The 16,537-nt window shown below is 38.4% G+C and overlaps 1 protein-coding gene across 28 annotated transcripts in view; it reads right to left on the bottom strand.

The window, feature by feature from the left end:
- The window catches only part of GUCY2C (guanylate cyclase 2C), a 103,882-nt gene that overhangs the window by 39,134 nt on the left and 48,211 nt on the right, over positions 1–16,537 (bottom strand). For all 28 annotated transcript variants that reach the window (XM_081589224.1, XM_081589223.1, XM_081589212.1 and 25 more), the window contains 7 exons: positions 16,094–16,309; positions 14,437–14,558; positions 12,083–12,179; positions 8,791–8,908; positions 6,714–6,849; positions 2,521–2,606; positions 1,084–1,195 (listed from right to left, as the gene is read on the bottom strand). In XM_081589224.1, coding sequence (XP_081445350.1) covers positions 1,084–1,195; positions 2,521–2,606; positions 6,714–6,849; positions 8,791–8,908; positions 12,083–12,179; positions 14,437–14,558; positions 16,094–16,284 — 862 coding nt within the window. In that variant the 5' untranslated portion in view covers positions 16,285–16,309. The remainder of the gene's footprint in view (positions 1–1,083; positions 1,196–2,520; positions 2,607–6,713; positions 6,850–8,790; positions 8,909–12,082; positions 12,180–14,436; positions 14,559–16,093; positions 16,310–16,537) is intronic.

Here is a 16,537-nt window from a genome sequence, read left to right as displayed (position 1 = left end):
GAGAAGAGCTTAGAGAAAAGTATGCCTAATGAAAATGAACTAAATTTTAAATTATCAATACAAGAAATAGATACCATAGATAATTTAATTTACCAATACAAGAAATATATAACATCTAAAGCTCATAAATCAAGAAATACATGCATATAATATGCAAAAAACTAAGCAGAACAAACAAGACCAGGGATGCACAGAGGCGGGACTAGGTACACTCACTTTCTGTTATGAATATTTCTACTCTTGGATTTTAAAATCATGTGCACGAATTTTTCTACAATAAAAATATAATGAAAAAAGTCATTTTATTAATAGCGTTTACACCTTTTTTTGGGCATCTTTGGACGTAAATATTTGTTCAAATTTAAACTTTTTTCCCTAAAAATTGATTAGTAATGTGGAATTACTTACTATTCATTGTGGAAAGCCCCGGCCAAGCCAGCCCAGGGCAGAGCATCCTGAGACCTTGTTGCTCAGGAGACACTTGGCTGGCCTGCCTAATGACAGTCAGTGTTAACACAGTTGTACTTCAAGTTGCATGGATAGAGGTCTGGCCGTGTTAGGGCTTTCACGACATGATGGGACCTGACCTCGGCTGGTAGGTGACCACTGTTATGGCCCAAATGTGTGCTCTAAGGCAAAAGGGGAGAATTTAGAGGTCAAGTTCACTGACCACCCGTCAGCCTGATGACATCAAGTATCCCTTGCTGAAATATATTGAATACATTCCTTGAGTTTCCTGTAGTAAAATGTAAATGGAATGAGACTATGTGTCTCTGTGTTCATTCTGCCAATTGCCAAACCTAGTTTTCTATAGGAAAATTTATGTCAAAGGGTGGATAGAACACATATTAAAGACAGGTATAGCTAAATTAGAATGGAATATTTTCAGTGTTTTATCAGAACTGTAATATGATTCATTGGGCAGAGAAGTAAAGTCCACATTTACAAATCTGGCACATCGTATTCAGACAATAAGTAAACAAAACTAAACAAAACCACAAGCTCATTGCATAAACCGTAGCATTTACTCTCCTTCCCCAAAAAACAACTTCAGGGAAAGGAAATTCATGAAGGATCTCTTACCCTGGCCTGGAATATCATTAGGAAGTTTGTGGTTCTTCCAGATGAACGTGGGGCTCTTATCCACAGGGGTAGTCTGGTTCACATGGGTGTCATAGGTCAAAAGAACCTTGTACTGTGTCAGGGCATGAAAGAGAAGAAGGGTGAACAGAAAAAGACACTTTAGGATGACTTCTGATGAGATTCACTGTCCTTCCCAATGACATTTGAATTTTTTTAAATTAATTTTTATTGGAGCATAGTTGCTTTACAATGTCGTGTTAGTTTCTACTGTACAGCACAGTGAATCTGCCATATACATTTCTCAGTGAAACAAGGCAAACGTTACACAGCTGGGAACTAGCGAGGATCTAGTTGGTTCACATCGTGAACACTATTAGGCTGAATAGTTTTCTGTTTTAATGACCATACACTATGCCTGCCCAATAGACATTCTCTGGGTCTTTAGAGAATTCAAGTCTTTCATTTTACAAATGTGAAAACAGAGGCAAGAAAAATTAAATGGCTAGCTCTAAGTCACATGACAAGGGAGGCACCAGTGTTTTCCACAATATTAAACTTCTATTAAAAATGATGGCTTGAGAAAATACACCATAGTTAGAATTCATTATCTATATTTATACACGTCAAAGGGCTGCTAGAGAATTCTACATTCCTTAAGTTCTATCAATTACATCATTTTTGAATCTCTTCTATCTCTATGCTCTAATGTGCTTTCTTATAAAAAGTTTCTTTTTGAAGCAATGTGCCAATAGAAATATTAATATATCCTTAAATTACTGCTGCATATATTGAGTCAGTTTTGTAAGAGACATCTCTAAAATGATCATCCTTCTAAAATTCACCACCGCTCCCTCAAAACATGCTGGACCAGTTTTACATTCTCAAAACTATACTCTTAACTTGACAGCAGAATATAAACTAATATTACATATTAATATAATAATATGTATTATATTCACACACAATACTATACCATGTGTATATATAGTGTGTGAATATAAAGCATAACATTACAGGGCTATTTTTATGTGCCAGAGGGATCACACAATTAATGATTTTCATGAGACTGCAGAGGGAGAGAACAGGGAATGTTTCATTGAAATTTTTAGTTTTGGAAATGAATAAACAATTCTTAGAAAAAAAAACAACAACCAAAAAGAAAACCTGTCATCTTCTCATTGGTATCCCATCAACAGTCTGGTATTCATGTTGGTGGGTGGGTATATTTTATATAGTAAATAGAGTGGATATTCTGAATAAGAAGTTCTATGGGAGAAAATGTTTAAGGAATATGGCCCAAAGAGGGGCATAATTGTAAATCTGAAATTAACTTGTAGATTCTAAATGTAACTTCTCCTAGTCCTTCTCTATGACTTGCCTTCCAGGATAACCCTCCTCACCCAGTCACCTAACCCCAAGTTCTTGATAAGAACATACTTTGCTGGTGTCCACAGAGGTGTACAGAAGGTACATGGTATTGTCAATATCCCCACAGGCATCCAGAGTCACAGGACCCACATGCCCTAGGGCAAAATCAGAAACAGTTAGAGACCATCATTGACTTCCTGACTGAAAGACCAGTTACATCCTGACACGGGGCATAAAGCAGATTCAGATTGCTCTATTTTACTTAAAAATTGTTGACCTTAATGATGTAATTAGGAGGCATTGGTTCTTGGCTCTGAGATTGCTGAAGGATATTTCTATGAGAGATGCTATTTAGTAAGAAGGAGAACTCTCTTTCACTGAATTTAGGATGATGACACTAAATGTAATTAGTCAGGAGATTTCTCCTGATGATTCGAGACAAGTTTTTGCTGAGTATTAACTAGTGGCACAGTGTTTAAGTCATTGCACAACCTAAAGTAGATTGCCAAAAGGTCAAAATCCCTTCACAATCACTTATTAGCTGAACACGCTGAGAAAATTAAGTTCCTGGAGCCTCAGTTTTCTCATCTATGAAATTTTAGCCATATAGCATGAGTCTATGAAATGGCTGGTTAGGTTCAAAAAAAAAAGATCAAGTATCAACAATTTCACATGGTTCAAAATAAGAGCTAGTATTGTTTACTGTACCAGGCTCTGTGCTAAGTGCCTTATATGCACTTATCATTTTAATCCTCCTGGAACACCATGACACACAAACTATTATTATCTCCATTTTACTGATAAGAAATCTGAACTCAGAGATATTATTTAATTGCTCCAGCTTATAGGTACAGCTAGCAGGTGGCTAATTACTACTTATGATCACAGAGGTGCAAGTAAAAAGGTGGGGGCCACTGTTTTTGCATCTCCTCCTCCGTCCATTGTTGATGTGACAGTCCCCCACTGTTGATGCGACTTTCCCCCATTGCCGATGTGACTTTCAAGGAATGTAAGGGGTTGGTGCTCCCTTTCTCTCTTTTCTCCTTTGAAAGCCAGGCCTTGAAGACTACAACATTCAAGGAACTTCACATATGGGGGAAATTAGAAAGTGACTACACATGCCGAAGGGAAGGCAGAGACTCAGAAAACCTGAGAAGACCTTAAGTTTCCATCTCAGGCTGATCCTCAGCAGAGACGGCCTACAACAATAAAAACAAAAAGCAAAACCAAGTAATACTAAGCCCTGAGAAGGAGAAAATTCACCATTCCCCAGGTGATTTCTCAGGATTACCACATTATTAGATTCAACTGTCCAGTTTTCACCCAAATTATAAGTCACATGAAGAAACAGGAAAATATGATTTATTCAATAGAAATAAATAAATAAATAAATAAACCAGTGGAAGCTATCCCTGAGAAAGTGATGGTGTGTCTACTAGACAAAGGCTTTGCAACAACTACCTTAAAGATGCTCAAACACCTAAAGGAAGACATGGGTAAAGTCAAGGCAGTGATGTATGAACAGAATGGAAATATTAACAAAAAGATAGAAATCATAAAAAAAAGGAAATTCTGGAATTGAAAAGTACAGTGGCTAAAATGAGAAATTCAAAGGCATATTTGAGCAGGCAGAAGAATAATTAGTGAACTTGAAGATGAAAAAGAAAGTGAAAGTGTTAGTCACTCAGTTGTGTCCGACTCTTTGTGACCCCATGGACTATAACCCAACAGGCTCCTCTGTCCACGGAATTCTCCAGGTTAAAATACTGGAATGGGTAGCCATTCCTTTCTCCAGGGGATCTTCCCAACCCAGTGACTGAAGCTGGGTCTCTCTCATTGTGGGCAGCTTCTTTGTCTGAGCCCCAGGGAAGCCTGAACTTGAAGAAAAGACAATGGAAACCACCAAATCTGAGGAAAAGAAATAAAAAAGATCGCAGAAAGGTGAACAGACCTTAAAGGACCTGTGGGATACCACTAAGCAGATCAACATACGCATCGTGGAAGCCCCAGAGGGAGAAGAGAAAGAGAGAGAAAACGGGAGAGAGAATCTTTGAAGAAATAATGGCTGAAAATGTCCCAAATCTGATGAAAGATATGAATGTAAACATCCAAGAAGCTCAACAAATGCCAAGTAGAATGAATTTAAAGAAATCCACGCCAAGAAATCATCCACAGCTGAAGACATAGAATTTTGAAAGCAGCAAGGAGAGAAGTGATTGATCACATATAAGAGATATTCAATAAGAGTATAAAGCAGATTTCTCACTATATACTCTGAAGGTTAGAAGGCAGTGGGCTGATATATTCAAAACGCTAAAAGAAAAAAAATATCAACTAAGAATCCGTTATTCAACAAAGCTGTCCTTCAAAAGTGAGAGGAAAGTAAGATATTCTGAAATAAATAAAAGCTGAGAGATTTTTACCAATTAATCTTCCCTGCAAGAAATTCTCAAGGGAGTCTAGGAGGTTAAAATGAAAGAACACTAGACAGAAGCTTGAAGCCATATGAAGAAATAAACATTTCAGTAAAGGTAAATAAGGAAACACTTACAAAAACTAGTATTATTATAAAAACAATGTGTTATTCCACTTTTTCTTTTCTATATTACTTAAGAAATTAATATGTTTAAAAAATTAGTCTAAAACTTGTATTATTGTAACTTTGATTTGTAACTCCACCTTTTGTTTTTGACAATTTAAGAAATAATTAGTTTACTAGTTGGACACAAAGTATAAGGATGTAGTTCTGCAACATCAGTGTTTGAGAGGGATGGAAATAGAGCTATTAAAGGAGCAGAGTTTCTGTATTTATTGAGGTTAAGCCAGTATAAATTCAAATTAGAGGGTTACAATTTTAGGATCTAATCCCCATGGTAACCACAAAGAAAACAGCTAAAGAATACACATGAAAAAAATTTAAACATTTCAGTGTAAAGAAATAAATACAAAAGAAGACAGTAATGGATAAAATGGGGATGAAAAAGCTATGCAGCATATAAAAAACAAATAGCAAAATTACAGAATAAATCTCTCTCTATCAGCAAGGAGATCCAATCAGTCCATCCTAAAGGAAATCAGTCCTGAATATTCATTGGAAGGACTGATGTTGAAGCTGAAACTCCAATACTTTGGCCACCTGATGCAAAGAGCTGACTCATTTGAAAAGACCCTGATTGTGGGAAAGATTGAAGGCGGGAGGAGAAGAGGACGACTGAGGATGAGATGGTTGGATGGCATCACCAACTCAATGGACATGAGCTTGAATAAATTCTGGTAGTTGGTGATGGACCAGGAGGCCTGGCATGCTGCAGTCCATGGGGTTGCAAAGAGTCAGACACACTGAGAGACTGAACTGAACTGATCAGTAATTACTTCAAATGTAAATGGATTAAATTCTTCAATCAAAGATAGAAATCGGAAAATCAGATTAAAAAGTGATCTAACTATTTGAAGTCTATAAAGAGATTCACTTTGATCTCAAGACACAAATGGTTTGAAAGCGAAAGGATGGAAAAGGATATTCTACGCAAGTATTAACCAAGAGAGCAGAGGTGGCTATACTGATATCAGATAAAACTGATCAGACTTTTAATCAAAAAAGTTTATAAGAAACAAAGACTTTCATTATATATATTAATAAAACACTCAATAGAGCAAAAATATATAAACAAGTATAAACATTTACATACCTAATAACAGACCAACAAAATATATGAAGCAAAAATTGGCACAAAATAAACAATTCTACAATAGTGGTGCCAGTAGTCAAGAATCTGCCTGTCAATGCAGAAGATGCAAGAGACACAGGTTTGACCCCTGGGTTGGGAAGAGCCCTCAGAGTAGGAAATGGCAACCCACTCCAGTATTCTTGCCTAGAAAATTCCATGGACAGAGGAGCCTGGCGGGCTACAGTCCACGGGATAGCAAAGAGTTGGACACAACTGACCACACATGCACTCTTTTATACAATAATAGCTGGAGATTTTAACACTCCACTTTATCCAATGAATAGAATAACAAGATAGAAAATATGTAAGAAAATAGAGGACTTGAACATAACAAGAAACCAACTAGATATAACAGATAAATACAGAACATTCTACCCAACAACTGAACTTTTGCACATTTGTTGCCTCCAGTTAAGTTAAAGGTATTTAACTGTTGACCCATCTATTGCCACACCCTCTCTTTACTGTCCATATTTCATCAGATTTCTGGAGAAATTGTGAGTAAATTGTAGTTTACTCTTAGGAAACTGGTACCTTCAAAAGTGATGTTCCTGAAAGCATGAGCAAATTTAGAGGTGGTAACATCTTCTCCATTTTCAAGAAATATCTTCAGCATATGTCCAAAAAGCAAGACTCCATCCAGGTAGGCAGCAGCAAAATCATTTTTTGCCTAAATTAGAAAGGAAAAAATCTTAAAATGAGTTCCCAAAAAATACAAGATTCTGGTCTTAAACCTGGTAAAAACAGGGGTTAAGCAGGGTAACTGGAAAGGTAAAATGGAATTGCAGGGATGGGATTAAAGGAAATTTTGGAAAAACTTTCCTTGGACCAGGGATCTTTCTCATCCCCACATCACAATTCTGTCTTCTCTTGGGATCAATAAACTGTGAACAGTGCCTTTAGGGAAGGAGCTAAAAGTGGCTGTGCTTCCTCCTTCCCATGATGATAAAATATTTTATTTCAACCAGGAAGAACAACATACAGCATTTTCAATTCTCATAAGGTTTTATATAGAAATAATGTTTTCATTTGAGAATAAAAGAGAACAGCAACAAAAACAACCCCACTGCCTTTGGGTATCGTGATGGATAGGAAGAGTTTTGATTGGATGATACCACTGTATTTGCTCTGGAGAGAGTCCTGATTGGGTATGCCCTGATTGGGTATTGCCCTGGGGAATGTAAGAAAGGGTCAGGACTCCTCTGCCTCTGTGACAGTTGTGTTGTGGTCTTCACAGAATTGGGCTGGATTGAAAGCTCAGCGCCCCTGAGACTGAATGAGCTCAGTCAGCTCAGAGAGTTTGTCCCACCCGCCTGTAAAGAATCAGACTTTTGCCAGAGCCTAGAAGCTGTGCAAGTGAAATCTGAATATGACACCCAGGAGTATATTTGCTAGAAAATATAAAAAGGAAAAACAAAAACATCTCTCATTGGCTTCAGCGTCTTTTGCTGAAATAATCTTTTCATGAGATGAAAAGCATCAGTTAAGACCCAGCCCCCAAAGGGGTTACAGCCCCAAATTTTGGCAGGGTTGCAAAACAGAGGGCTTAGAACTGCCAGTCTAGGCAAAATGGTGATTCTCTCAAAGGTCCCCAACTTTCCTTGCTGCTCTTTGGGTCTCATCACCCTAAAGTTGTTTGGGGTCTTCAGGACTGACCACCCCTTCCCCCCGTCCCTTCTCCAAACCTGCTCTCAACCATGTGTGAGGGCAGAAAACATCCAGTGAGTTTAGCTGCATTAAAGTGCAGTGACCATCAAAATCCAATGTGGTATTAGAGTCTGGGGTCTTGCATTTAATCAAGACATTAATGATTTAATGTTCAGTTGGAGGCTCTTCTTCTGGGACAAATGCTAAACCAGATGGGATGCTGGAATAAGAGGAATAAACCAGGCCTCTCCTGTACAAATTCGGATGATAATCAACCTAATGATAATAAAGGACTGTGTCTTAACCTGGGAATATGGATCTTTAAAGGCAGAACTCTGATACCAGGGCCAGCAGAAAGTTTCTACATTGTCTAATATGTACTTCCCCTAAGTTAGCAGGGCTTCTTCTGATCATCCCACAATGTCGCTTCTGTTTGGATGTTACAGCAGCATGCAGTGTGGTGCTGGACTACAGCCTAGCACAGTGACATACAGAAAGAGTCTGATTTTTTGAAAATTTATTTATTTATTTTTGGCTGTGCTGGGTCTTCATTGCTGTGTGTGGGCTTTCTCTAGTTCTGACAAGTGTAGCTGCTCTCTAGTGGCGATGTGTGGGCTTTTCATTGCGGTGGCTTCTAAGCACGGGTTCTAGAATTGCTGCCTCAGTAGTCACGGTACGCTGGCTTAGATTCCCCCATGGCATGTGGAATCATCCTGGAGAAGGGACTGAACCTGTGTCTCCTGCATTGGTGGCCAGATTCTTAACCACTGGACCACCAGGGAAGTCCTGGAGTTTTAATAGCAAGAAGCCTGCTATTACACATAATTGGCTTGGTTAACATTTGCTGAGTGACCTGGAACCAGTGGGGGAAAAAATTGCTCATTTTAGAATCTGGGTCCTAAATGGAAGCATGGTATCTTACCCTTGCCAGAAGAATAAGAGTATATATGTCTATGAAGTTTACCAGTGATACATTCTTGGAGGAGGAACTATTTGAGGCGGAGTTTTCCGGAGGCAGGGTCAGAACAAGAACATTTTTCATGTAGTCAGGGGCTGTGACATTGTCCATGAAGTAGTGGTCACTGGAATGAAAAGCACAAGTTTCTCATGAAAATCAGATTGCTCCAAAAAATGGAAATGGAACTCCTACCGATTCGTACATCAGCTTTGAGATATTTTAAAACATTTTTTTTCCCCTGCAAAATTTTCTACTTTCCCCAGATAAGTTTATTTTTTTCTACACCTGCTACCTTGAATAGCAGAACTGAGATGCTGTGGTTAACAAACACAAATGGAAAGGGAAGATCAGAATACAGATACTTACTTTTTTATAAAGTTTATATGAATTTTAATATTTTTAAAATAAATATTTTGATAGGTTATTCTGAAATTAAAATAAACATGAAGGATCTAGAATATACTAACAAACAGAGGTTCATTTATTTCTTTAGCAATTCACTGCAGATAATTCTTTAAAAAGATGGAAGACTTTTGGGGAGCCCTCGATATGTAAGCTTGTTTTCAAGGTTTAATGACTCCTGGCTGATACCTAGAAACTTTCTTTTCCTTAAGTGTCCATAACACTTTAGAGATTTAGGGATAGGGTAGAGAGAAAGTTTATGAATTAAATTTACTTTCCAGATGGTGAAACATACACATGAAAAAAATGAAGCATTTTCTCTAACACTGTATACTTCGTAACATTAGCTAACTGGTCCTTGTATTCTCAATTCCTGGGCTTCCCAGTTGGTGCTAGTGGTAAAGGATCCACCTGCCAATGCAGGAGACATAAGAGACACGCTCTTGCAATGCAGGATACCTGGGTTTGATCCCTGGGTTGGGAAGATCCCCTGGAGAAGGGAAAGGCTACCCACTCCACTATTCTGGCCTGGAGAATTCCATGGACTATATAGTCCATGGGGTTGCAAAGAGTTGGACACGACTGAGCGACTTTCACTTTCACTTTTGCTGTTTGGGTTGGGAAGATCCCCTGGAGATCTGGCAACCCACTCCAGTATTCTTGCCTGGAGAATCTCATGAACAGAGGAGCCTGGAAGGCTACAGTCTGTGGGGTCATAAAGAGTTGGACACGACTGAAGCAACGTAGCAGTATGCATCCTCAATTCCTAGACACATTTGGCACACTTAGGACCCTCGATACTGTATCTATTTATTTTTAAGATATTTATTTATTTGGCTGCGTTGGGTCTTAGTTGCAGCATGAGGGATCCTCATTGCGTCACATGGGATGTCTTGATGTGAAGCACTGGTTTAGTTGGTCCGAGGCATGTGGGATCTCAGTTCCCAGACCAGAGATCGAACTCGTCTCCCCTGTTATTGCAAGGTGGATTCTTAACCACTGGACCACCAGAGAAGTACCTGTTAATCATTTTAATGTTTTAATCTGCAAATAATCTAACATGCTTGAACTGCTGTTAATCAGGATGACCATCATTTAATATTCAAACAATAGGTGAATATATCTATGTGCTGAGGATTGTGTTGAAGAGTTTGTTTATATTTCCACACCTCATCCTAAAGGATCCTTATAGATATTTTTATTATCACTTGATAAATGAGAAGACTTAATCTCAAGATGCTAAGTAATACCCAAGAGGCAAATGAACCGAAAGTGTCAGAATTATAATTTGAAATCCCAAGTTATGTCTAGTTTCAAATGAATCTCATGATCTTCCCAAAACAGAGCCAGGTGTCCTTAGGGAATAGTGATAAAAGGAGGCCAACACTTTGGCAGTAGATGGAGGAGTTTCTAAAAATAAAGTTACACCAAACTGGTTCCACTGAGGCCTCCTTCCAGGAGGCAAAGCAGTTATTGAAAGTGGCTATCAATGTGGTTGTGGGAATAAAGTATTGATAATTCTGCCCTCTTTCTTGTATTCTGCAGCTAAAAGGCTCAGCTGACTATATTATCTTCATAAACTAGATAAGCCTGCAGTTCCCATGCTTCATTTTTCTTAACACTGGGACAAGTACATTCAAGGTGTCTGAAATGACTAATCAGATATAATACACCACGGAAATAGCTTCTGGTCTGAATACAGACAGCAAATGATCAATGGTCCAGTCAGATAAGTGGAGTCATATGATTCAGCTGATGAAGCAAGAGACACAAGAGGTACCAGCAACACCTTTCTAAAGCTTAATCTGACTCAGATATTACCTTGGCACTTTTTTTTTTTATGGGTTCTCCGTAAAACGGTAACTACATTAGAAGATGAGTGGTAACAAAGAGGGGATGTGATAAAAGATGGTTTCTGTTCTCCAGAATTTTCTCCCCTTAGTGCCAGCGCAGTGCAGAGGAAAATTACCACCCAGCAACCACGCTGCAGAGGGCAAAGAATAATCGTGTCAATCAAATTCACTTAATGGGAACTTTCCTCTTACCAAAGGTGGCTGAAGGAAAAATAATCTAGGACCAAAGGCCACTAGCAATCGAAGGCACAGATACAGCCCATGTTCTCAGAAATACGACGGGGATATTAGCTTATTTATTACTGCCTGGGAGAAAGACCTTACGATCAGGCTGGAGACCAGGATATTTGTTGAATGGGCATGTGGGTTTAATAATTTTTTTCTTTTTAAATAAAACTTTTGTATTTATTTACTTATTTTTTAGTTTTTAAAATTTTATATTGGAGTATAGTTGATTAACAATGTTGCATTAGTTTCAGGTGGACAGCAAAGTGATTCAGTTATACATATACGTGTATCTGTGCTCAGTCATGTTAGACTCTTTTGTGATCCCAAGACTGCAGCCCACCAGGCTCCTTTGTCCATGGAATTTTTTCAGACAAGAATGCTGGAGTGGGTTGCCATTTCCTCCTCCAGGGGATCTTCCCGATCAAGGGATCGAAACAGACTCTTGAGTCTCCTGCCTTGGCAGGTGGATTCTTTACCACTTTGTCACCTGGGAAGCTCACACATGTATCTATTCTTCTTCAAATTCTTTTCCCATGTAAGTTGTTACATAATATTGAGCAGAGTTTCCTGTGTCACACAGTAGAAAACTTTCATATGGTCCTTAGACATGATAGCGATGATATCAAAGGTATGCATCTCTGCTAAGGCTATAATGAATTAAATAAGAATGATAAAGAAGAAATGAAACACTGGTTAAAATATTATCTTTATACTGAGTCCCATTTGAGGCTATGAAAAACATGAGAAAAGAGAGTATCTTTTGGAAATCCTTATTTTCTTTCTGAAAGGAGAGTTCTTCCAAATATTATACCTACTTGAATAAATCCACTAGAATAATGACGATGTCTTCAGCCACTGCTCGGTCACCTCTGAGGTCGCGGATGGTTTCCGGTCTACCACACATAACAATCACTGCAGGAGAGCAAGACAGGGAGAAAAATATACAATAATCTCTTCCCAGGCAAGAAGGGAACCACGTGCTTGATTCTGAACTCAGTAAGTCTATGCTACATTTGTGTTTTAAGATTAACACTAATTTCTCAAATTTATTCTCCCCCCGTTTTTTTTTACAGAGTCTGAGTAGAGCTGCATGGGATCTTAAAAAGAATCATCTAGGCCAGGGCTTCCTTGGTGGTCCAGTGGTGAAGAACCTGTCTACCAACTCAGAGGACACAGGTTTGATCCCCGGTCTGGGAAGATCCCACATGCTGCAAGGCAACTAAAGCCAGAGTGCTACAACTCCTGAGCCAGTGCCCCAAAGGCTGCAAGCCACAACTACTGAAGACTGCGTGTGTGCCTACAGCCTGCACTCTGCAACAAAAGAAATCACCGCAATAAGAAGCCTGTGCACTGCAACTAGAGAGTAGCTCCTGCTTGCCCCAACTAGAGAAAGCCCATGTACAGCAGTAAAGACCCAAGACAGCCGAAAAATAAAATAAACAAATATTAATACATTTATCTTTAAAAAAGAATCATCTAGTCAATTTCCTTAATTTTACTGATTTAAGGAAACTATAGCCAAGATGCCAATGAGATAAAAAAAAAACTGGTAGACAACAGAAACAGCTGATAGTCAAGTATTTGAGTCTGTTTAGTGCTTACTCCATTACATAAGGCTGGAGTAGTTACAAAAACTATTTTCATTAATAAATGAAATGCACTACCCACATGTAAAGTTGTTGGAAAATATATAAGTTAATGTGAGCATTAATAAAATCTTCCTAAGCACCTTTCCTTGGGTTTTGCTTGCAGCTTCTTAACTCAGAACTCAGTGACAGGGTTCCAATCTGACTCTCTAAGCTCTCCAATGCATTGTAACCAGATTTCCGAAATGCACGGCTTGATGAGTAAGATGAGTGAGTTGGGAGACCCTTCATTAGATGTTTTCCTACACTGTGCTGTCCAGTTGAATTGAAAACATTTTAGGGACATGAATCATTTTATGTTTCCTTTTTCCCATATCTCAGTCAATGTTTTGCAAATGGTAGGTTCTTAATATGGCAAATGCTTGATAATGACAGCAAATGATGTTTTGAGGGATACCAGGAAATCCTGCCAAGCAAGAACCTTTTCTGGTAGAAAATTTGACAGTTGATTCCTGATATATCCTTATTTGTAAAAAGAATCTTTAATACATAAGTATTCTGATATATTCTTATTTGTAAAAAGAATTCTGTGGAGGGTGAAATAAATCACTGAATTACTTAGTGAGAATGATTTTATACCATTCACTTTTCATACTTGGTCTATAAATGAGAGATCACTGAGCAGGTGAAATAAAGAGAGAATAAAGCCAAGTGAAACAGTTTTGGCTTATCTTGTAATTTTGCCTAAGGCTAGATATCAATAAATACGTCCTCTTGGTCACTGGGGAAACAGGATTCAGAATATTTGAGGATTCGTCACAGATTCAACAGTGTATTAGATTGTGGCGAACTTAAAAAGCAGTTTACTGGGACTTCCCTGGTAGTCCAGTGGCTAACACTCCACGCTCCCAATGCAAGGGCCCTGGGTTTGATCCCTGATCAGGGAATTAAATCTCAAATGCCACAACTAAGACCAGGCACAGCCAAATAAATAAATGTATTTTTAAAAAGCAGTTCACTGATGGTGGGGATTGTGATATCATTTTGGTTTATAAAAGCTGGATTTTAGCCTTATCATTACTTTCATGACACTGATATATTTTAAAATTTTACTTTATTTATTTATTTATGGCTGCACTGGGTCTTCCACAAGGGCTTTCTGTGGTTGTGGTGCAAGGGCTTCTCATTCTGGCAGCTTCTTTTGTTGCAGAGCACAGGCTCTAGAAAGCATGGGCTTCAGTAGCTGTGGTGCTTGGGCTTAGCTGCCCCATGGCATGTGGAATCTTCCTGGACCAGGGATTGAACCCGTGTCTCCTGTTTTAGCAGGCAGAACCCCAACTACTGGACTGCAAAGGAAGTCCCATGTTAATATCCTACTTTGCTAATTTCTCTGAGGATAAGGTTTGAATCTGCAAAAGGAACCATATAATGGAGTTGCAAGCAGCTACAGATCTTCCCAAACACACAAAATATATAGTAATGATGACAGCTCTGGGGGGTAGATTTGTCCAAATCACTCATAGGGAGGTGACGGTTGTGAGGAAGTAGCCGTCAAAAAAAGATCTTGCTTCATGTCCTCTTACCATTGCTTTTCCTGTTCTGGTCCATTAAGATAGCCTGAAACTCAGTGTCTCCTCTCAACATCTCCTTGAAGCCTAGTTTCTGAGAAAAATAGGAAACTCCAGCCTCCAGAGCATTGAGGTACCTAGAACAGAAACAAAGAGAAACTCTAAGAATCAGCTTAGTTTCTTCATGGCTTTCCATGTCATTTGCTCACTGCTTACAGATCTCTCCAGGGGACTCGTTCATCTAAAATCCATTTCCACTGTTAACACAATGGACAATACACACCACGATATCCGGGGTTAGGATGAATGTCTAATTTAGGGAGAGTATAGGGACAGTTTCAGGGGATCTTCGTGTATTCATACAAACAGGAGGTATTTCCCAAATCTCTTTTAAAAGCTTCTTGCTATTTGCTGAAGGAAGGCTACTCTGTTCGCATCCCATTATCACAGAGAAATGGAAACTTCTGAATCTATAGCACAAAAATTCAGAGCTGATAGGAGTAATTCTTCCTCCTGTATGAACAGACTTTTATTCACCCCGAAGCTTCTAAGATGATGCCTAGTGTTGATTGTTACAGTTCCCTAGATGTGTGTTCTCAGGGGTAACCTATTTTAGTCCTCTGCATGCTTTGGTGGAGACAGACTGCAGGTTCCTTCAACTCATTCTTTCTGCCACCTTTGCTGTAGTTGTGTGAGCTCTGTAGTTTCATTTTAGCAATGGTGCCCGATACTCTGTTCTCCCCAACAGTCTTATTCCTCTGAAAAGCTGTGAGAGAAATGATTTCTAACCTGTTGTGTAGGACAGGCAGAATGCATATTCTCTGCTATCATGTTTGATTTCCATTCTCCTTATCAGTAAAACAGAGATCATGGTACTCGTCCTCTTTTCTACAGAGGGTTTACTGTGGGGAATTGATAAAACTAACGTGAAAGTACTTTCAAAACTGCAGAGTGTCACACATGCAATGTATGTTGATTATATTAATGACATCATATTTCTTTCGGCCCCTTCACTTTTACTTATTTATTCACTTCTAATCACTTTTAGTGGAACCAAAGTTTTCATCAAAGCTATACTTACTGCTACTTCACTTATGCTATTTGGAGAGAATTAGAAAAATATTTAGTCAATGTATTTACCATTACATAGACACTTTATATCAATTACATCGAGGCAAGGAAAACAGATCATTGTTAACTAACAGACTCTATGAGAAAAGGCAACTTTTTGAAAATATGTTAAAAAAACATCTATTCAGAGTTCTCAAGACATATAACACACTCCATATGATTCCTTTTTATTAATATGAAACATTAGCTGTTGCTGTTGATTTAGGTCATGAAATCAGAGGAAGTGTCATATGCTTCTAAGTGAAATTTCAATTTGACCTGAAGTTAAGGGGTACCTACTTCAGAAAACTCTGTTTAATATATCTAGTTCAAATAGGAGTAACAAGCAGCCTTATCTAAATATATTTATAGCTTAAGAACGAAATCAGTTAAACGTAAACTATGTACCAGTTGCATGTAAGAAAGTGGGTTGGTTTCCATTCCCAATGCTGTAACTTCATGGAATGAGCATCTGATAATAACTAGGGGTCTGCTGAGAGTTTATGGTTTCTCTCCATGGTTTATGGCTGAATGTCAGAAGGATATTAATGGTTTTGCTTACCAGAAACAGTCCTCAGACTCTGTACTATTCTTGAAAACATACGCAGTGTTCCAGGAAAAAGGTTTGAATTGAAAAGAATTGACTTTCCAAAAGTCAACCAAAAAGTACATTAGCTTCCGAGCTGGAGACATCATCCTGGTTAAAGTTTCTTTGTAGTCACATGACAATCCAAAACTCCCAGCTGAAATCATGGGATAGTTTAAATCTGTGTCAAGGCTGTGCCAAGAGGTGAGAAATAAACCAATATCAGGATTAACTGAAGCAGCACAAGTAAAATCCTTCTTTAAGCTGTTTCAGCATGTGGGTGGAAATGACAAGAATGAAATAGGGTCTTTCAAGCAGGTATTTGACTCACATAGGTCCCTCCCACACAGGTGAATTTAAAGAATATTTATTGAACGTATGCTACATTCTAAGCATACTCTGGATGTTTTCTTGTATATG

This window comes from Giraffa tippelskirchi, chromosome 4, assembly GCF_054371585.1.
Source record: "Giraffa tippelskirchi isolate mGirTip1 chromosome 4, T2T-mGirTip1v1.2.pri, whole genome shotgun sequence".
NCBI lineage: Eukaryota > Metazoa > Chordata > Mammalia > Artiodactyla > Giraffidae > Giraffa > Giraffa tippelskirchi.
Note: the sequence above shows the minus strand (reverse complement) of the source record. Positions and strands in the feature narration are given on the sequence as shown.